Below are 23595 nucleotides of genomic sequence, written 5' to 3' on the forward strand. Positions count from 1 at the left end.
ACCCCACCTGCACACATAGTAATTAGCCCTGGTTCGATTGAATGAGTCATCAGATTGTAAACTCCTCGAGGGCTTTATTAGTTTATTAAATAATTAATAATTAATTGACAATTAATAAATTACTTAACTTATTTGATTATTAATTATTAATCAAATTAATTAATTTATTAACTGTATCCCCAGCACTCAGCACTATAGAAGGCCATACTAAGAGCTTAATAAACATTTAATAGATTGAACTAATAAATTGAGAAGGGAAGAGAGAAAGGAGGAGTCCGTGATCTCTGAGGTCACACAGAGCTTGAAATCTGCAAACCTAGACCGTTTCTTTAAAAGGGGAAGAAAAAATATGAAAGAATTAGTGTGAAATAAAAGGAACAGCACCTAGAGAATAACATGCATAATAACAATGAAAATGAGATCGACAAGTTGGCAGCACACATACTAAAACAAGTTGAACCTAAAAAACCAACGCAAATCCCAGAACACTGATTCCGGAAATCAGTGGGAAGTAGGGGATTTAAAGTGAGGGCTAGATTAGTCAGTCAACATTTTTAAAGCGCCTACTACGCGCGAAGCCAGGGGGGGTTGGGTTGTGCACGGCGGGAACGTCAGATGACGTCATTGTACCAAATGATTTTGATCGCTTATTCTCGGTAGGGAAAACTCAATCTGGAAGACAAAGGACATCCATAGACCTTTTCTGATATGTCGCCACAAATCTGATCGCCGGGGTCTTTCAACTCGCTCCAAAGCAGAATCTTAAGTACGTCATGATCGAGGAAGTCTCCGTCCCCTCCTGCAGCACGCGGAGTTCGCGGACTACAACTCCCATGAGGCCACGGGATGGGGAAGTCAAATTCCTCCCAGCGTCCTCGTGGATTAACCCATTCATTGGTGCTTGTCCGGGGTAAAGGTGGGTGTGGGGAAAGAGAGGGTGGAGATGAGGGCGTGAGAACCTCTCCCTGACTCTAAGAAACAAGAACCGCGAAAGGAGAAGATACTTGGCGACTCCCCCTCCCCCCGTTATGTCAGAGGAACAGCCGGGGGCCTCTTTGGGAGGGCAGCGGGATGTAGGACGCGGCCTCGAGAACCTGCCCGTCAGTTCCTGGCCAGAAGGGGAAGAGCCAGAGTTTCAGGTACTGAGCTGGTGGGGGTTGCGCGCGCATGGCTCCGCCCCCGACTGCCCTCGAGCGCCGCCTAAGGGGGAGTGTGCGGCGCGGGGCCGCCCCCCTCCTCCCCCCCCCCCCCCCCCCCCCCCGCCCCCCCCCCCCTACCCCCGGCAGGCACGTGCAGCCCGCCTTCGAAAGCAACCTCTGCGCTGTTTGGTACCTGATGAGCTCAGAGCTCTAAGGGCTCTCACCCTAGCTGGGAGACCCCGCGCTCGTCCCTTAGCCCTCTCTGCCGCGATTCCTCATCATTAAACCCAAGAGGGGAAGGAAGCGGCAGCGCCCCCCAGCGTCTCTGCCGAGAAAACCCCAAGTGGGGTCCCAAAGAACCAGAGACGGGCGCAAATTAAGGGGAGCGGGGGAAAGTCGTGTAAGGTTAGCCACTCGTTTAATGTTTCAAAAGAAAACGTCGTGGGACCCTGGATTTATCGCTGGGAGAAACTTCAGAGGCCGCTTAATGACATCTCTGGGTTTTTGTGTGAGGCTGGATATTCCCCGAGGCAGTGGGGAAGAGAATGAGCTCCAGAGCTGGGAAACGGCTGTGAAAAGGCAAAGAAACCGGGAAAGAGGGTCCTTTGTTGTTGTTATTGACTTGGGGGAGGGGGAAATAGGCGCTGTATTTATGATGCGTCCCAAGGAGAGCAGTGTAAGTCAAGAAGGATTTTATGCCGCAAAACATGTAAACAACTTTTTTGGGGATTGCAAAAAGATGCAAACAAATTAGATTCCCATCAGAAGAGTGTCATTTGTCATTTTTAACGAGGAAAAAAAATCCATGCTGCATTTAGCCCGTATACCTCCATGCTATTGTGTGCCCCAAGAGGATCTTTATACTACAAAATATTTATAACAACCCTTTTTGGGATAGAAAAAAAATGGAAACAAATTTGATGCCCACCAGAAGTCATTTGTTTGTTGTTTTTAACTTGGGAGGGAGGGGAGATTCATGCTGCATTTAGCCCGTATACTTCCATGCTATTGTGTGCCCCAAGAGGATCTTTATACTACAAAATATTTATAACAACCCTTTTTGGGATAGAAAAAAATTGGAAACAAATTTGATGCCCACCAGAAGAGTTTCATTTGTAAGGAACATAGAGAAGGCCAGTTGGGTTGGACTATTGAGTGCAGAAAAGGAATAAGGTGTAATGAGGTTGGAAAGAGATTGGGATCAAATGATAAAGGGTCTTAAAAACCAATTTTTTAAAAATTCTTGAGTCAAAAGGGAGCCATTGGAGCTCATTTAATAAGGGATGATAGGTTTGAACTGTGATGCCAAAAGAAACTGAGCAAGACAGAGATTAGAGACCAATTCAGTAGTTTATTAAATGGAGAGAAATACTGGGACCAGTGGATCCCAGGGCTAGAGGAGACTATCATCTCAAAGGGTCTAGCCCTGAGTATCGGGACAGCAAGCCTTTTATGGAATAACAAGAACAATGACATAATGCAGAGACCTAGGTGGGGATAGCCTCATAGATGGAGGTTACTGATATTCTAATGACATTACGGAATGTCTATAACACCTTTATCTCAACCATTAAGAGGGGATGGTCATAACCTTAAGGCAGAATTGAGAAATAGGATAAATGGAGGAACTGGTCACCCCATTAAAAGGGAACTTTGGCATTACAGAACTTCACTTTAAAAAGTGGAAGAATGGGAGTGGACTAGGAGAGAAAGATGAGGAGGCTGTTGCAGTAGTCTATTCAAGGCTGAAATCATGTGTTGGCTATGTAGAGAGGAGATATTTGAAAAAGATGTGAGGATAAAAACAAAACTTAGCTGCTACTGATTGAATGTGTCAGGTGAGGGAGAATAAGGAGTTGAAAGTGGCACCGAGGTTATGAAGTTAGGAGAATGGAATAATAGTGAATGCAACAGAAATTGGGAAGGTCAGCAGAGAAATGGACTAGGAAAAAAAGGACATGTTCTGGACATATTGAGTATAAGATGTCTCTAGGACGTGTGATGGAAATTTTCAGTTAAATTCTAGGTCTAGAGCTGAATATATGAGAGTCACTTGACAAAGATGATCATTATCTCCAGGGGAATCCAAGGAAACTAAAGAGCCTTTTAATCAACCTCTTGGTCTAAATTTAGCCCCATTCTAATCCATCTTCTACTCAACTGACAAAGGAATTTTCCTTGAGCTTAGATAAAACAATGTCACTCCTTTAATAAATTGTAGTGGCTCCCTATCACCACCAGGAAATAAAATTCCTTTGGCATTTAAAACTCTTCTCAGCATGGCCTCTACTGACCTTGGATCCATCCATCTTGGCCTCCCTTCTATTCATCATATGGAACATGCCATTTGCCATTTCTGTGCCTTTACATTGTCCCTAGTGACTGGGATGGTGTCCACCTTCCCAACTCTTAGAAACTTTGATTCATACATAAGCATTATCTACACTCAGAGCCCTTACCTGGCCCCCCTCAGCTTCTAGTGTTATCTCCACAAAAGTTACTTTCCCTCTTCTCTGTGTTTATCTCTTGTGTTCATTGCTGCCTCTAATAGAAGATAAACTCCTTAAAGGCAGGGACTGTTTTTGCTTTTTCTTTGTGTCCCCAACACTTAGCACAATGTCTGAACTCGGTAAGCACTTAATAAATGCTTATTGATTCATTTACACATTTTGTCTCCTTTTGTTGGTGACAAAGTAGTCTCGGAGGCTATATTACAGTTAAAATTTTTCCCATCAGTTTCAATATATCTCACATCAGTATAAGAAATTAAATGGGAATGGGGGGAGAGAGAATTGTGGAAGCCAAGAGGAAACTCAAAGTTCAGCAGATGACACAAAAAGCTTTAGAAACTCAGAAATTCATAAAGTAAATGGATTTTATTGTAGATCAACCCAGATTTATTTAACAATAAAGTATGTAAACACCCTATTTAAAAAAAAAAAAAAGAAAACAATCTTCTTCTCTGGTACAAAAGGAGGATGAAAATATTTTAAGTTACTTTTCCACATCAGTGGGGCACTATATCCCTAATCCACACAATGTGGAAAGGAAAACTCTACTTACCTAGAGTTACTTATGGTGAAGTTGGAGACTCAGGAATGGGTTCTGGATGTTTTGAGTATATCCACTGTTTTTTACACAATAACATGAAGCTTTCTTAGATAAGAAAGGTTAAAACATTTATTTATTTATTATATTTTATTTGTAGTATTTATTATAATACTACAAGATATTTTTGGCAATATTGAATAGGATGATAAAAGGCCTAAACAGATTCTGTTCTATCTAAAGTTATTCAAAACCAGTGATGACATTCAGTCTCACTTAAGGAAATTGAATACCTATTCTGTTTTTCTTAGTAAATATCAGTCAATGGAGAGTGGCAGATTATAATCATTGTTATGTAATAGCTTAAACAGTTCTGAACTTTGAAATATGTTTTCTCCAAAACAGATTAGTTAATTGTGTCCCCAGGAACATGACTCCGAGGCAAAAAATAACTTTGTACTAGTTAGCTTTTAGTTATTGTGTGACAAAACTAAAATAAAACTTTGAAATGCTTAAGCTGGAATCAAGAAATCTAATACCAGAGGCAATCAATGATTAAAAACAAAATAAAAACAAACTCATTAATTTTGGTTAGCCAGAACTTAAATCATTGTTATTCTGTTCTCTGAAACCAACTCCAACCATGATTTCAAAGATGTCATAACAGGATTCATCTGGCCACAGGCCTCTCATAGCTGCCTTTAGCAAAAACAACTTCATGGGGCTAAAGGCCAAGTACAACGCTTTTTGTAGTTGGTGTTTCAGAACCAAAAAAGGAAGGAAGGTTTTTTCACGGCCAGACCTCAGAAACCCTGGAGCAGCCAAAGGCTTTAACCCAGAGAATGCAAAATATGACTTATTGAAGCTTTTGCGGAACAATGAGAGCAGCCCTCTCTCAGTTGGACAAGTATTTGCAGAGCCCTCCAATGCTGTGCACTCAAGATTGTGCTCATTATTATAAGGATAAAGAACAAATGGCTTAAGACTTCTTTGCCCTTAGGAACATTCATCTTTATTGGCTATCCTAACAATTATGATCTTTCCCTCCCTTCTGTCCATATAGGCTATCATATTATCTCCTGGTGCTCTGCCCAAAGGAAGGAAATTTTTTTTTTTTTGAATGCTGAAACTTTCCTACATATCTTGGGGTTTACTAGCTGGATTTCTTTAAGGACCATATCTCAAATCCAAATCACTCTAGCTCTCATTGATTGGTCAACAATAAGTCCTAGGCTATGTCCTAGTTGGTCATTTTTGGGGCCCTGATTGACTTAGGCCATGACCCCCCCCCCCCCCGGGGCCATCTCCCATCTTCCTAGAATCTTGCCACTGGATCCAGATGACTCCAGAGGAGAGAGTGAGGCAGGTGACCTTGCACAGCCCTCCCTCACTTGAATCCAATTCACTTGCATGTCATGGTGTCACCTCCCTGATGTCATGGGTCTCTTAGAGAACTAAGAACAAACAACAGCTGTCAAGAAGCCATTGGAGAACAATAGGAACCAGTATCTAATTAAGTGCCCTGACTGTAAAAGTGCAAGAGTCTAAGCAGTGTGGGCCTACCAGACCAGGGAATGAACACATTTGGTAGGTCTAGATCAGGAGTGGGTAACTTTTTTTTTTCTGCCAAGGGCCATTTGATATTTATAACATCAGTCACGGTTCATACAAAATTATCAACTAATAAAACTCAATCCGTGGGAGATTATTTTATGTAGCTTTCAGCTCATCATTACCTGTGATTGCCTTAGCAAATCATTTCAGAGACCTTATACAGTGAGAACAGGACATTCCCATCCTTAGTCTTATTTTAGTTTAGGCTTCTAGTGAAATGACACACCAAATTTTTTTTTAGTTAATTTGCTTTGAAGAAACATGAATTGTCAACTCTGAAATTTCAGAATTTTAATTCTAATCAGTAGATTTTACATTTGCATTTTTGTCTCACTTTTTAACCTAAAAATCATCAACATAATTTATTAAGTTTACCTGAATAAAACATATTTTGGAAATCTGAAAAATAATGAAACTTATTTCTTCATCCAATTTAAATATTTTTTCTGGTTATTTGTTTCTAAATTTTCATATCTAATCACTTGGGTCAACTGCTGTCATTTCCTCCAATTTTAATTAAAATAAACTTAGTTTTAATCAAATATCTCAAGAGATTTATGTGTATAATGCAGGTATATAATACCATCTAGTATCAGTTAACAAGTACCTACTCATTTGCCAGGCACTGTTCTAGGTAGTGAGGGTTAATTATAAAATAAGAAATAACATAAAAATAACATAACTAAATTTATAACCAAATTTTGTATCTAAAATAAGAAAAAAGTAATGTTAGACTATGTTAGACCCTAACTATGATACAAAGAATGAAACAACTACTCAAAATGAACTTAAATTCTAATAGAGGAAGATCTAAGATATATCTCTACTGGGTTGTAAATTTACCTTCAAAACTTTAACATCTTATATTAAGGACAATCCTTCTATTTTTATTTTTCATGATATAAATATTTTTAAATGTTTAGAAAACATGATTGGAAAAGGAAATGGGCTGGTCATGTTACATGAAGAGAGGTTAGGTGAAGGGAGAGATTTATGTAGAAGGCGGTGGAAGAAGAGAATCCAGAATTACAAAAGATTAAAAGGTATAAATGGGGAAACATTCTGGTAGAGATGAAAACATCTATTTCAGTGGGAAAATAGATCTGATAAGTTTTAAAGTGTTTAGTAGTTTCAAGAAATAAAAAAAAAAAATTATGTTTACTTACACAAGTACTTTTGATTGAAACTGATTTTAAATCAATTGATTTTAAGTCAGATGATTCTCTGAGGTTTATTACTTAGGAAAACAAACAAGTACGTATGTATGCCATTGAAATCAAAGCTCTGTTTTAAGTTTCTTGCCTGTGCTTTTGGCTATGCAATAACAGTCTTTTTGGATGTCAAAGAAATCCAGCACATTACTTGTAACATATTTATATAATTTAAATTTCAGTATTTCAAGTATCTGTGTTGTTATAGTTCATTATTAGGGAACATTTAAGAAAATTAAATCTTTACCTTTAATAGTATTATGGGAAAATTGTGCTGATATATTTGTTAACAAAAAAAAAAATCAACAAAATAGAGTCCCCCCAAAAAGTTTGAAAGTTGAGCATATGAATTTGGACTTTTAGTTGCATACTTTTCCAGTAGTACTTAATGAGTAAGGTTGTTTTTGTTTTGTTTTGTTTTGTTTTTTTAATCCTGCTTTGACGAAAAGATTATAACATTTCTAATTTAGTATTTGAATGATCTGTGGTTTCATTTGGTTTGCATGCATCCTTCATTGACATGGATCATGAGCCATCAACAACTTGATAAATGATGGATCTTCCAGAGTTGCATGGGATCCATATATCAACTGAGATGTTAAACTAATGATCAGACACTCTAAATTTCATAGACTACTCTTTGACAACAGACTTACAATCCATAACTGAAGATATACTGTGAGCCTTGCAAGCTTGATAGAACCTTCCAGAGTTTGTATTCCATTGCCATAATCTTTGTTAATCCAAGGATCACTTTCACACAAGGTTAAAGCATCAGATTTGGTCTTTGGTGAGAGAAAAGTAGCATTTTAAATTTCTAAGATAAACATAATCATAAAACCTATGATGAATGTTAATCCAAAGATAGGCATTTTATAATTATATCACATGATTTGAAACAGTTTTGGTTCACATGAATTAAAAAGTTTTTAATAAGTACTTTCTATTTACCAGACACTGTTCTAGGTCCTAGGGATACAAATACAATAATCATATCTACCTGTCCTGAGAGAACTCCCATTCTAATAAGGAGAGACGACTCATCTAGGGGAGCAGTAGTCAGGGACAAGTGTTTTGATGTAAGAATCACAGGGATAGTACATCAGGAAGTCAAATGACATTTCTTTTTCACTAGGTACTATTATTTGGAGAGGAGAAGGTTAAGTACATAAGGCCACAGAGCAAACAGAAGGAGGTGACTGGGGCCAAGTATAGATAATGGAACATATGCATTTCCACTGATACCCTCATCAAACAGGAACCAGGCAAGAGTTCCAAAACCAAATAGATCAAAGATCAAATTTCCCTTGGCACAGTCTTCTCCATAAACTCACCATTGTTCTCCCAAGAACTTCACCACTATCACCAACTGCATAGATCCCACATAGTGCCAAATATCACATATGCCTGATATTTATTTTGTATTGTTGTCACATGTGTCAATGTCTCTGTGTCTGTGTTCTATTCCCCTATATGAGATTAATGACCGCATATTTTATAAACTTTTTATGTCACCAAGCACAAAATAGATATTTAAAATTTATGAACAGTATGATAGGTGCCAAAGAGAAGTGTACAATTAGTTTCTGAATGAGAAGTTCAGCCAGTAAGCTCAAGACCAACAATTCAAGGAAGGCATCAAGAAAAGGGGGAAGGGATTTGAGTTGAGCCTTAAAGAAAATAGAGAATTTGAACAGACATAAAAAAGCATGTAATTTCCTTTTGTAGAAGGAAAATACAATCAAAAGCATGGAAATGGGAAAGCAGAATATTTTGGAGGGACAATTAAATAGGTCAGTTTGGCTAAAGTGCAGAGATCATCCATAGTCTGGGTAGAAACTAGAAAGGGAGATCCTCAAATTGCTGGGTGTGTAAAAAGCATCCTTTTAATAGCTCTTGTCATTTCTCCAAATTGTTTATAGTATTTTATCAACATTATGTGAAGAAGAAACAAAGTAAAGATACACAGTTATTTGCATGGTGAATTGCCATCAGGGACAGAGATTAAATTTAATCTTTCAGAAGAATCTAATACCCACTTTTCTTGGTTTTTCCATTGATTTTTAAATATAAAAGTGGTTTATGTTAAAGTTAACAATTCAGTTAGACTACATACTTACTAAGTGGTCTAACAAAGTAAATATAGTTAATTTATTTCTGTGTCATAGGGAAACTTTAACAAAATCAATGAAATAAAATTTATTTGGAAAAACAAAAGATATAGAATATCGAAAGATAATGAGGAAAGGAAGGAATTTAGAAGTACTAATACTTGTAGACCTCAAACTATATAATAAAGCAGAATCATTAAAAATCATTTGGTATTAAGTAAAAAATAGAGAAGTATATTATGAAGTAGAGAAGGAAGAATCAAAAATAATGAAACTCAGTAACCTAGTTTGTATTCAACCTAAAAACAAAAATTACTTAAGATAAAATTTCCTATATGATAAAAAGTGCTTAGAAAACTGGGAAAAAAGCATAGAAGAAATTAGGCTCAAAACGGCATCTTATTCCATGTTATTTAGTCATTTTCAGTTATGCTCAACTTTTCATGACTCCCTTTTTGGGAGGGGGGACAAAGATACTGTAAGTGGTTAGCCATTTCCTTCTCAAATTTTTTTACATATTAAGAAACTTAAGCAAAAAGAGTTAAGTGACAATCATATAGTTAGTAAATTCCTGAAGCTGGATGTGAATTCATGAAAATGAATCTTCCTGACTTCAGGCCCAGCTCTCTGTCTGCTGAGCCTGTTGAGTTAGAACTCCTCAAAAGTGAAATGGATTTCTTTAACCCAATTTCTTATGAATTCCTCATAATTGTCCATCTTATTGATTGTAAATTCAAAGTGGATATATAATCTGAAGAGTAAAGGTTACATAAAAAATGAGAGGAGAAGTAGATATACCTTTCACAGTTATGGATAGAGGATGTATTCTTAACCAAACAAGAAATAGAGACAATTACAAAAAACAAAATACATCATTTTGATTATATAAAATTGAAAAGTCTCTGGAGAAACAAAATGAATTTTATCTAGAATAAGGAGGGAAGCAGTCAAATTGGGAAAATATTTGTACCATATTTTTCTGATAAACAGTTTGGTGTCTGAAAGAAAACTAAGGATATACATAAGACTAAAAGCCTTTCTCTAGTAGACAAGTAGTCAAAGGATCTGAACAGTTTTCAAAAGAAAAATTGCAAACTATTAATAAACATGAAAAAATGCTCCAGACCACTAATAGTAAGAGAGAAACACATCAAAATGCTGAGGTTTTTATCCCAGATTGACTGATGATAAAAAATGGGCATAGTCAAGGTTGAGAGGTTGTGCAAAGTCAGTCACACTAATGCATTTAGAGGGCTTGGAAATTGTGGTTTTGTGTATATAAGCATTCTAGAAGCACTGGAATCCTACAAACAAAGAAGCTAAAACATCCTTACTTTTTTACCCACAATTTCACTATGAGATACATACACCAAAAATCATTAATAAAAAGAAAGACTCCATGTATACCAAAATATTTACAGCAGCATTTTTGCTGCAACAAAGTTGACTAAAGAAATTGTAGTACAAAAATACTATTGGATAGTAAGAAATGAAGAATATGGAGAAAGTATAGGAAAATGTTCATAAACTATTGCAAAGGGAAGTAAAGAGAGCCAAGAAACAATGGCTTTAATAATGTAAACTGAAATAACAATAATAAAATATTGCTTCTGATCTGTCTCAATGAAATATACACACACATCAGTGAAATAATAGATCCTTCAAATACTTAATTATAAAAGTTTTTGACTTCATCAAAATAGGAAAAAAAAATCTAACTTACTGAATACTATTGGGAAAGCATGCAGCTAAAAGTCCAAATTCATAAGCTCAGCTTTCAAACTTTGAGGGGAATTTTACATTTGTTTTGTGGGATGGCCCTCCAGGATAGGGAAGAGGAGACATTTAGCTATCGTAGAAACAAAAAGTATCAATAAAAATTTATTTTTAAATTTTATTTATGCTATTTTAAAACAGAGCATAATAGTGTTTTACATGTAATAGGTGCTTGATAAAAATTAAGTGACTTTTACCATAATTTGGTACACGTTTACTAGTAACATTAGTTTATATGCACATGATTCCCAGGCCTTTATATCTAACTTTAATCTCTTTGGCTCCAGTCTTGCATTACCATTGCCTTTTTTTTTTTCCCCTTCTTTTTTAATTTTTAACACACATTGCTTTATGAATCATATTGGAAGAAAAAATCAGAGCAAAAGTGAAAAACAATGAGAGAAAAAAAAAAACAGAAAAAAAGAAGTGAACCTAACGTGTTGATTTACATTCAGTCTCCTTAGTTCTTATTCTGGATGCAGATGACATTTTCTGTCCAAAGTCTATTGGGATTACTTTGGTTAACTGAACCACTGAGAAGAACCAGGTCTTTCATATCTGATTATTGCACATTCTTGCTGTTATTGTGTACAATGTATTCCTGCTTCTGCTACCATTGTCTTTTTCGACATCTTAAATACAATGTACCATTTGCACCTCAAACTCAGCATGTCCAAACCAGATTTCATTATATTTAACCCAAATCCTCCTTCCCAACTTTTTTTTAAACTGTCAAAAATTCTCTATCTATATCTCTCTCTATGTTTGTCTCTCTCTCTCTTTTTTTCTCTCTCTTTCTCTCTCTTTTTCTCTCTCTCTGTCTTTCTCTCTCTGTCTCTCTTTCCATTCCTTTCTCTCTCTCCCCATCTCCCTCTTCATCTCCCTCATCCTTCCCCCCCTTTCTCTCTCTCTCTCTTTCTTTTCTACAATCTGTTTTTCACTCAGTTGACAAAGGCCACTTGTCTGACCATGTTTTTTTTACTCAATAAAAGCCAGTGTCCCCTGGCTCCCTGTACCTCCAGGATCAAATTAAGATTCCCTATTTGACATTTCATTACCTTCCCAACCTGATTCTGTTGTACTTTGGCACTCTTTTTCCATTCTAGTCCTTCCATTTGCACCACAATCCAGCTACAGCAGCCTGTTTGCTTGTTCTTTGCCCACAACATGCCATCTCCTAATCCTATCCCTTTCTACTGGCTGTGACCCACAGATGGAAGGCTTTGCTCTCATATCCAATTCCTGGTTTCTTTGACTTTTTGCATTCCCTCCATCACCACTCAGGTCCTACTCTTCAAGATTACTTTTCTTTCTCTGTGTATGTGTATATTTGTGTGTGTGTATGTGTGTGTGTGTGTGTGTTTGTTGGTCTACCGTTATTTGAATTGTCCACCCCCCCCCCATTTGAATGAGTTTGAGAGCAAGGCCCATATTTTTATTTTTGTATTTTACAGCTCAGCACAAGCCAGTCACACAGTAAACACTTAAATGTTTATTGAATATAGAGAATTGGCTCAAATTTATAATAATTCATGCCATTCTCCATTTGATAAATGGTCAAAGAATATGAACAGACAATTTTTAGATGAAGAAATTGAAATTATTCGTAGCCACATGACAAGGTGCTCCAAATCACTATTGATCAGAGAAATGCAAATTAAGACTACTCTGAGATACCACTACACACCTGTCAGATTGGCTAAAATGACAGGAAACAATAATGACATATATTGGATTTAACATGTATTTTAACATATTTAACATGTCATTGGACTACCTGCCAGCTGGGGGGGGGGGGGGGGGAAGAGGGGAAAAATTTGGAACAAAAGGTTATGCAAGGGTCAATGTTGGAAAAATTACCCATGCATATATTTTGAAATTGAAATTATTCGTAGCCACATGACAAGGTGCTCCAAATCACTATTGATCAGAGAAATGCAAATTAAGACTACTCTGAGATACCACTACACACCTGTCAGATTGGCTAAAATGACAGGAAACAATAATGACATATATTGGATTTAACATGTATTTTAACATATTTAACATGTCATTGGACTACCTGCCAGCTGGGGGGGGAGGGGAAGAGGGGAAAAATTTGGAACAAAAGGTTATGCAAGGGTCAATGTTGGAAAAATTACCCATGCATATATTTTGTAAATAAAAAGCTTTAATTTAAGAGAGAGAGAGAGAGAGAGAGAGAGAGAAAGAGAGTTAAAGAGAGAGAGAGAAAGCAGGAGCCAAAGTAATGAATCAACATCCACTCAAATGTATTTCTAGCTCTGGGTCTTTAATTCTGTCTTATATTTCTGCTTAGGCAGAGTGTTCTGTATCATTTGTCTTGATGCTGCTAAGTATACAGTGGTTAGAATACTGAACCTGGAATCAGGAAGACCTAATATTCAAATCTCACTTCAGATCTGTGTGACCCTGGGCAAATCACTTAATCTCTGTCTGCCTCAGTTTCCTCTTATATAAATTGAGAATAATAATAAAGTCTTTGAGAAGAATAAAAAAAATTTATTGAATGCTTGATTGGTTTATACTAAGCTCAATCTAAGCTTCTTTAGCTAGGTAGGACTGTAGGAACTACTCAGAGTTTATAATTTTATGTCGTTTAACTTCTTATTTTCCAGAACTGCCTTTAACTCTAAATTTCTGATCAGAAGTCTTTTTCGTTTAAAATTTTATAAAAAGAATTTACTTTTCTCTTTAGTTTTATTCTAGATAAATTATTGTGAACAACTTTGACTTTTTCAAAGTGTGTTGGCATTATACATGCTTAATAAAACAAAGATCTGTATTGACAAAGTAGTGAATTTCCAAACAGTGCATAATAAAAAGACCATACAGTATGGTTATCTATATCTGAAAATAAAGTTTGTACATTCTGTCCAATATTTCTTTGTTCCATAAAGTTTCACTAATAAAAATGTGAGCCTCATTTCCCAACCACACTAGTTAATTGAGGTGTTCCTTGGCCACAGACGTAGGGTTGGGAGGAACTTTAGAGACCATCAGTTCTAATATTTTAATTGTATAGATGAGTAATGTGACAGAGAGAGAAACTAAATGATTTGTCTGATACCACAAAGCTAGGAAGTGACTAAGGGAGAGTCTAAATGCTACATGCTTTCATGGTAGTTCTCCCCACATCCCACATTACTACATCCTTATCTCTGCTCCCTGGCATTACCGGTTTCAAGTCCTTTCTAAAATACCATTTTCTGCAAGAAGCCTGGTGCCTTCCTTCTGTAGATGATCTCCAATTTACCGTGTGTGTGTGTGTGTGTGTGTGTGTGTGTGTGTGATTTCACATGGTAGTTCTGTTGGTTCCTCCTTCATCAGACTGAGCTTTTCTCCCTGTTTGTATCCCCAGAAGTTAGGAGATGTTTGTTAAAGACTTCTTCTTTAACCCCAGGGCAATTGGAGTTAAATGATTTGCCCAGAGTTAAACAGCTAGTAAATGTTAAGTGTCTAAGGCCAAATTTGAATTCAGGTCCTCCTGACTTCAGAGCCAGAGTTCCATTCATTATGTCACATAGCTACCCCTTGGTAAATGCATCTTGAGTTGATTAAGACAGTGCTTGGATTAATTCATTTCTAACCAATAAAACAAAACACTTCAAGTTCTTTACTATTTTGAGATTCTAGGATTTAAAAATACACAACTGATTTTATAATCAGGCATAATTTGTGCTTTTTTTTCTATTATAAATGGTTCTATTAAACAAATTTTTTTTTCAGTATAACAATTCTTATATCTTGCCAATGCATTTTATATATACTATTAAGATTAATTCCTCTATCAAAGCTCTAACATTCTGATTTTGAAAATTGAAGAGATATTTAATATTTTAAGTCTACTGAAATCCAAATTAACTAATTGCTATATTTCTAAACAATTACTTTTACTCTGAGATTATTTAGGGTTAGATGTAGCAAAGAAAAAGAATTGTCTTTGAACATGAAACATCTCAAAGATATAAAATGCCTCCTTTTTAAAGTGAGGTCTAGGACTCTTTTGCTTTGTTTTGTTTACCAGATGTAATCAGAATCCCTGAGGACTTCATCTAAAATTGCAACCCTATAAAATATGTCCTCATTCACCAAAATCTGAAGAAGAATAAAAAAATTTTGGTGAAAATAAAGTTAGGAGATCAAAGTAAGTTCTCCTTTTTTCATCTCTGTGCAATGAAATGCAAATCTATTCACCAAGGACTGATATGCTTTTCTGTAAGTTACAAAATTGTAGGAAGTCACGCATGATTTTAAAAGGAGATGATTGTGTCATAAAATCATTTTTTGGCTCAGTGAATTATATAGTATTTAGGAAAGAGAGAGCTAGAAAGAACAAGTAGATTTAAAAGAATTCTTCATACAAAACTTTCACTAAAAATGATAAAGTTTAATTTCTCATTACTTCTTAAAATGCCTCACTAGTCACTGGCCTACATTACTTTTGATATTCAAAAGCTTTAAAATAGACTCAGCATAAGATGATGGGGTAGGGGAATTTGATTGACAAGGCATTTCTTTGTAAATGAGCCTTCATACTTCTAGTCCATCTATCTAGATGAAAATCAAAAATAGGAAAAGGCAGAAACAACAGAAATTATTTTGACATGGCCTTGTATTATTTTGTACTTGCAAAGATGTTCAGGTTCTACTCATGACATGCAGAGGTTGTTGTTTGTCCTTTGTTCCCCCTAAGTGACCATGACATCAGAGAGGTGACACCATGACATGCAAGTGAATTGGATTTGAGAAAGGGAGGGCTAGGCAAGGTCACCCGCCTCACTTTCTCTTCTGGAGCTTTCTGGATGACTGGAAATGGCCCTGGATGGAGTGGAGACCTTGGCCTTTTTAAACTGAGGTCTTTAATGGGTCAAAGCAATGCCCATTTGGTGATTAAGGCTAGTTAAGAAAAAAAAAATGAAGCAAAGAATGGTCCTTTTTTTTTTTTTAAAACCTAGTCATATATAAATAAGTAGATAGGAATCAATCTGGGAGAGGAAGACCTTTGGGCTTTCTGGCCACAATAACATAATATGTATGATCATTGATAAGTTACCCAATGTCTCATTGTCCTAGACAACTCTTTAGAATTTAAGTTACAGATGAAATGTCATTTTACTGATCATGAAAAGAGCTCCTATAGGATGGGTTTCCTACAGTAATGAAACCATAGGTATGAAATCCACCCTCAAAAATGGGGACACAGAGTTGCATCCCCCAGTTTCACCATTGTGCCTTTTGTTTTAGAGATAAATCATTTTAAAAAACTATAATGTACTTAAATAACAATTAATAGTTGGTTAATAGAGAAAATGAAAGGTTAGTAGAAAAAAATCATAATGGCAAACAACCTTTTAGTTTTAACAAATGAACTAAAAAGTTGATTTATGTAATAATTAAATCTTTCCCTATGAAGATTCAAATTAATTTGTAAAATAACCATATCCTATATGAAATATCAGAAATCTTGAGTAGTTAAAAATTTAAATACCCTAGGGTTTTTTAAATTTAAAATTCAACATGAAGTTTGGGAAAATGTCCCTCCACAGAAGGAAATTTTCATTAGTATTAATACTTGAACCAATGAAAAAGCATTTATTAATACTTAATAATTTATTAATACAATGTTCCAGGCACTGTGCTAAGTGCTAAGGCAATAAATATAAGATCCAAGACACCTCATGGCCTCAAGGAGCTTACATATTCTGATAGAAAAAAATAGCATATTTAGGAATATTAAATATTTAGATGGCCCTATGGTGTCATCATCATGAACACTCACACCACCACTATACATTTCAATTCCCTGTACCTTCTAAAGCTGTCCAATTCTAGTTCATCTCTTTGTATAAGTCTTTCTTAGAAATTCACCCAAACTTTTAAAAATAACTAGAAAACTTATTTTTTAATTGGGAGGTACGTTTTATAACAATATTAAAAAATCTATTTGCATAAGGACTTGTCTCAACTACAAACTTTTATTGTAATATCCCACACTGACTTACCTTATTATCTTTGTAGTATACACCTGAACACGTGATTGGACCTGGAGCAGAAGTTGATCCAACTCAAATAACCTTTCCTGGATGCACTTGTCTCACAACATCTTGCCTTCCTACCATTTGTTCATGTCTCCTTCATGGGGAGAATTATGATAATTTATGCCTCAGAGACATAGAAGGTAAAATGGAATTTGCCAGACCAGTGTTTGAATGCAATGTCATGTGCCAGTGCAGTGAACAATGCAAGAACAGAGTAGTTCAAAGAGGTCTGCAATTCAATCTCCAGGTGTTCAAAACTGACAAGAAAGGCTGGGGGCTTCGCACCTTGGAATTTATACCTAAAGGAAGGTTTGTTTGTGAATATGCTGGTGAAATTTTAGGCTCTTCAGAGGCACGCAGAAGAATACAACAACAAACAAAGCATGATTCAAATTACATTATAGCTATCAGAGAACATATATGTGATGGCCAAATAATAGAGACTTTCGTGGATCCTACTAACATAGGCAACATTGGCAGATTCCTAAACCATTCTTGTGAGCCAAACTTATTGATGATCCCTGTTCGTGTTGACTCAATGGTGCCTAGATTGGCACTTTTTGCAGCCAAAGACATTTTGCCAAAAGAAGAACTTTCTTATGACTATTCAGGAAGATTTCGTAATTTCACAAAGAATGATAGAAACCAAGAAATTCCAGATAAAGACAAAATGGGGAAACCTTGTTATTGTGCTACCAAATCATGTGCTGCTTTCTTGCCTTATGACAGTTCACTGTATTCACCCTTAGAAAAACAAACCACAAATTAAAAGAGCAATTTAAAAAAATATGGCATGAGGCTACTTTACATTAGTAGTTAACATATATAGTCAAAAGAATTCCTTCAACCATTAAAACCAAAAGACATAAAATAAACATATAAATTTAAAGAAGCATTCACCACATATAGAGTTGATGATATATTCATTTCAATCATATTTCATGATTGAGAATGGGGTAGCATTTCCAAATCAGAAAATGAAAATGAGCATGTAACACAAATAATATAATGCTCATTGAATTGTATGAAGATTAAAAAACTAGTTTCTGAGTAATTTAATCATTTTATTAATAAGGCTAGTACATTATTAGTAAAAGGAGAGTCATTTGCTAACTCTCTCAGTCTTATTGGCCATAGGCTATCAGTTTATATACCCTGAAGGACAAGCATAAGAGAGTAGATATTTAATTCAATTCAGCCACCATTTATTAAGAATGCATGTGCTAAGCACAGACTAGGTACTAAGCAAATAACAGAGGACAAAAATAAGGCCAAGGGAAAGAGTCAGATTTCAGCTCATAAACAAAGACCTTTCCAACAGTTAGTTCTTTGTAAACTGGGTACTTTGAGAAGTATTCAAGCTGAGGTAAGATCTACTCTTGTCAGGGATGTAAAGGGAATTGCCATCAGGGGTTGGAGGTTGGACTAAGGGATCCGTAAGGCCCCTTCCAACTCTCTTCCAATTCTCTGTTCTTAATAAGGACGGACTTCAAAGTAGGACACAACTGGGGCCTGAGTAAAGGTAGAATTTAGATAAATTGACCCACCACCAACTCCCATCTCCCATCTCCAATTTAATACATAATTATTAAGTTATCAGAGTAGAATAGAAACAAGAAAGTTCACATCACATCGGAAAGTTTCGTATAACTCACATTTATGTATTTTTAAGTTTTACAAAGCAAATTTTATGCAGTAGTAATGGGATGACAAGTGTCTTCTATCCAAAACTCATTTTACAGATGAGGAAACAGAGTCTTGGTTTGACTATGATCATTCAGGTAAAACCAACTCTTCTGATTCCAAATCCAGTGCTCTTTCCACAGTTTCAAAACCAAGATTCACTCTCAGGTTTTCTTAACTCCAAGTCTAATTTTTTCCACTACACCACAATGCTGCCTTTTAAAAGAATGGGGAAATAAAAAAAAATTTATATATAGATATCTATCTATCTATAGATACACAGAGAGAAAGTAAGAGAAAGAGATATTCTTCTTGACAAAAAGAATTACAAAAGCAAAAAAAAAAAAAAATGAACTTCTGCAGGAAGTCTTTTCCTTTTCAAAAAAAAAAAAAATTATAACCTTTCAATTGTGGAGCTTCTAGGTATAGCCCTAAAAGAAATAGAAAAGGTGATGTAGGAAAAAAATCAGAAACATTTTAACTCAACCAAAGCCAAAAATGTGAATTACCTGGAAAAGAATTCCCTATTTAACAAAAATTGCTGGAAAGCTAGAAAGCTATTTAGGCAAAAATTACATTTAAGACCAGTATTGTGTACCATATATTGTAATAATCGCAAAATTCACGTGTGATTTGAATATTAAAAATCATACCAAAAATATTAGAAGAAAACTGGATCAGATATCTCTGTGTATCTTAAGTGAATTTTTAACCAAATGATAGAAGTAATCACACATAATAGATAATTTTGACTACATGAAATGAAGATCTTTTGCATCATAAAAATAAACAACTAAAATGAAGTAAGTCATTAACTTTTTTCCAGAAAAAGTATCAAATATCTGTAACAATCCAAAATATGTAGGCAACTAACTAATATGTAAGGCCAAAAGCCATTCCCTAAAAGATAAATGTTGACGTTTATAAACACTTAGTTTTGATACTAATAATAGAAAATCAACTCTCTCACACTCAGCAAATTGGCAACAATCTTTTAAAAGATGGGAATAGTCGGCGCTTGAAGAGTTTCAGAAAGATCCACTAATCCACTGCTTTGTGTACTTCATTTTTCCAACAAAGTTATCAGAATCCTCTAGTTTGGTTAACATGAAAATGAAATGGAAATGGAAGAAAGGGGGTGAGAGGAGTATGGAAGTAATCTTTGAGCATTTTTGCTCTGGAGTTGGAAGACCTGGATTCAAATCATTTCTCTGTCACTTACTACCTATATGACCTTAGACAAGTCATTCTCTGTGCTATATTAGGGAAAGACAATTTCAAGGATCTGAGCCAGATAATACAGGTGCAAATGCCAGAAGAGGATAGTCTGCTAAGTTATGTTGGCAAAGAGGTAGGGTAGAAGTGGCGGTAGGGAGCAAAGAATCTTGTGTATTCCTGTCCTGAACTTTGCTGTCCCAAGGCAGCAGGAACCTAGATGGATGTGTATTCCATCCAAAGTAGACTGTCTATTACTTGATAATTAAGTCCTTCCTAATCTGTTGGTCACAATATTAAGAAATCTAGACAAAGTTGTGCATTGAAAAAGTAAAAATCTGATAGAGGTAAAAATGTTGAAGCAATGAAAATAATGCAAACCAGCTACATTCTCAAACAAGTAGTAAGTAGTATCTTCCTTCCCAGAGAGAACTCCAAACTCCACAAATGATCTCAACCCTTTTGGCTCCATGGGTCCCATAGGTAACAGCCTGGTCAGCACTAAGAATCCCCTCTCAGAAGTGAGCTGAGGAGGGAGTGTGTCCCAAGTATTGGATACAATGCAAAAGCACCAAGGCAAGATATAGAAAGTCATATAGAAGACATGGCCAGCAGGTCTATTTCTGGAGCCAGAAGGGCAAGAACTGCAATCATGTACAGTCAGCTGGAAACATTTTTCTACTTGACACAAGCATGATCTCTGGAGAGGGATCTGAGAGTCCTCTATTTTCTTTGTGAGAATGTTTCTTCCCTTGACCATTAAACTCGACATAAGGGCAAAAACAGAAAACACACACACACACACACACACACATACACACGCATCTTTTTTTCTGGCCCTCAAACGCATCAGTCCTTTCAATCTCCCATTTGGATGTGAAGGGATAAAGAGCACTTCCGAGTTAGCCTGTGGTCCTAGATCATAGGACCAAGAGCTGGAAGACCTCAGCATTTGTATCTAGTCCAATTCCTTCTTTTTACAGATGAGGAAACTGAGGCTCAGAAAGACTGTGACTTGCCCAAAGTCACAGTATTCTTGAATTTTGTGGTGCAATGTGACATAAACTTGAAAGAGAGACAAAGATGAGAGAGTCAGAGATGCAGAGATATAAATGGAGAGAGGAGAGAGGAGGAAGGGAGAGGATCAATTTTGTAAAAAACTTGGTTTTGAAGAAAGCATAGGAACAAAATTATTTTCCTAATAAATTCTTTTGTATCTCTCCTGGGTTTTTTCTATGCAGAAAAATGAAAGACTTTTATAACCCACAGTTTGGGATTTCTCTTGATTTATTCATTTTTAGAAAGGAATGATGTAGTTGAATTAAAAGCATCTATTCTGTATTGTTTACATAATTGGGCAAGAGATCAAACCCTCCTCCTCCAGACTATTTTAAGACTGGATTTTCTCTTTAGTTGTGCTAAGAAGTTACATTTCTCCTCCTTCTCAGGCGTCCAATATTTTCTTCATCCTGGTGGCTTTTGGGGGATTAATGAGAGTTCTTCTCTTCTGCTTATCTATGCTCCTCATTTGCAAAGCTCCTAGGAATCAGAAATGCCAGTAACTATGGCACCACTATCCAGACTTGCCTTTCCTTTTTCCTCTTCTGCATGTCTCCAGCCTCCCCATTCTGTTACCACCTGCTTCCTGAATAACCTGCTGTTGCCCACCGAAGTGGGTCCTCATTGCAAAAGCCTTAACACTAGTTACAGTCCAGTCTGCCCCCCCTTAGTTCTGTTAATAATTATATCTGGAAGAACCTTTTGTTCTACTAAGATATCCCCGCTGTCACCAGAAGTGGTGCTGTGCAATAGAAAAGCCCAAATTCCCAAATCAGAAGTTGCAGTCCCACCTGGAAGACTGCTCGTTCTGTCACTGAACAGGTCACTTCCCCAGACGTGCCCACATTCTCATCTTTAACAGGAGAGCGGTGGACAACTAGCTTCCGAGATCTCTGTCAGCACAAGAATGTTCTTGCATCTCACTATTTTCTCACATGAAGTGTTAGACTAGAGTGGACTTGGTTGCTTCTCATATCCCTTCTAAGGATGTTCTCCTGGATCTATGATCCTAGAGGTAGCCAGGGTTCACCGCAGTGCACAGAGTGCTGGTCTCGGAGTCGGGGAGACTTATCTTCTGAGTCTGAATCCTGCTTCAGACACTTCTTAGCTGTGTGACTCTGGGCAAGTCACTTAACTCTACCCCCCAAATCAGGTCATGAAGAGTCAGACACAGCCAAAAACTACTTTAACAAAAAGAATCCTGTGAATTGGGTTCAAATCTCTGGGACTTTGAACAAGATATTTAACCTCTGGATCCTCCAGTGAAGGTGTTGGACTCAATGATCTCAAAAGGGAGAAAGGGGGAAGGGAATGAGCACTTGTCATGGGCACCTGCTATGGACCAGACTCTGTGCTGAGTGCTTTACAAATGTAATCTCCCTATTATGCACTTACAATAGTGCTACTCACTATCTTACCCTCCTGCAGTCTGAGTTTTGAGATATGTACATATATACACCCTCGTGGCTCCCCCATTTCCAGAATCATCCAGTTACAAACTTCCTCTGCCTGACTAGTACTGCTTTGATTTAACCATACTGCCTAGAGTGATGTCAGCCATTGCTATCACACTGCCTGGGACAACTCTTGACCTCCTTCCCCTTGACCAAACTCCTTTGTCACAAATGGCTGTTCTCCTTCCTTCATAATGACTATTCTCTGCTACCTCCTTTCTGTGACTGGCATTGGCTGGTCACCTGATCTGACTGTCCTCAGGCCAAAGTAGCAAATTTTTGTCAGTGCAATGTGGATAACTGCTTCTAAATATATCTCTAAATTATTGTTTGAAGGTTTAGTCTGAGCTTTTCCAAATTACTCTTAATTACATTCTAAATTCTTCTTTTAGCCTCACGGTGGAATGCAAGGAGGACCTTTGATATCTCCTACTTGCTCTAACCTTACAAAAGGCTTCTTTCCTCACATTTTTGCCTTGTCTTCTTCCAAGTTCCTACCTCACATTCCTGTAGACTTTGAATGTAAGTGGTATAGTTCAAACACAGGTCCTTTTCAAAGAGCATACCCAGACAGCAAAACATCAAGAACTACTCAAAGAATGATCTTAGCTAGATGGTGCAATGAAATCAGGAAGATAAGTCTTCCTAAGTTCAAAATCTAGCCTTAGACACTTATTAGCTAGGTAACCCTGGGCAAGTCACAACCCTTTTTGACTAAGTTTCCTCCTCTGTAAAATGAACTGGAGAAGGAAATGCCAAAGCACTCCAGTATCTTTGCCAAGAAAACCCAATTGCGTTCATGAAGAATCACACCTAGGAAAGGTTCTTCATATTTCTAGCCTTTCCAATGTTCTACCCACCAATTTGCTCTGTAAACTTTGCTTCTGATCTTGAAAGCTGCCTTTCACTTAGTCACATATCCTTGTAGTGATTCATTCAAGTACTTATTGAATACTTACGAAATGACTGATAAAGTAATAATAACTCTTACAGTCATAACCAGCATTTGTACAGGTCTTTAAGATTTGCAAAGTGCCATACATATTATTTCACTAAAGCCTGTGATGTAGACATGGCAGGTATTATTATCTCCATTGAGTAAAGAAACAGGCTCTGAAATATTCAAATGATTTGTTCTTTGTTTTCACAGCTAGCAAGTTATGAATTGAACTCTCCCTTCAAATAAAAGACCTTTCCTTAATTTTTCATATCTGCTTTAAAGCCCT

At 36.5% G+C, this 23595-nt stretch overlaps 1 protein-coding gene across 1 annotated transcript; it reads left to right on the top strand.

Annotated features, from left to right (window-relative positions):
* Window positions 1–813: 813 nt before the first annotated feature.
* Window positions 814–18927, top strand: LOC100918271 (SET domain without mariner transposase fusion). The gene is made up of 2 exons (XM_003762386.3): window positions 814–1139; window positions 16939–18927. Exons 1-2 carry the CDS (start codon window positions 1029–1031, stop codon window positions 17725–17727), a joined length of 900 nt encoding a protein of 299 aa, XP_003762434.1. The 5' UTR covers window positions 814–1028; the 3' UTR covers window positions 17728–18927.
* The last annotated feature ends 4668 nt before the right edge of the window (window positions 18928–23595 follow it).

This window comes from Sarcophilus harrisii, chromosome 1 (assembly GCF_902635505.1).
Source record: "Sarcophilus harrisii chromosome 1, mSarHar1.11, whole genome shotgun sequence".
Lineage (NCBI taxonomy): Eukaryota > Metazoa > Chordata > Mammalia > Dasyuromorphia > Dasyuridae > Sarcophilus > Sarcophilus harrisii.

Excerpts from the sequence above, each read along its gene's own strand:
- LOC100918271 (XM_003762386.3), top strand. The coding sequence starts at position 1,029 with ATGTCAGAGGAACAGCCGGGGGCCTCTTTGGGAGGGCAGCGGGATGTA. Across the intron at positions 1,140-16,938 it reads GGGAAGAGCCAGAGTTTCAG|TATACACCTGAACACGTGAT; the intron begins GTACTGAGCTGG and ends TTATCTTTGTAG.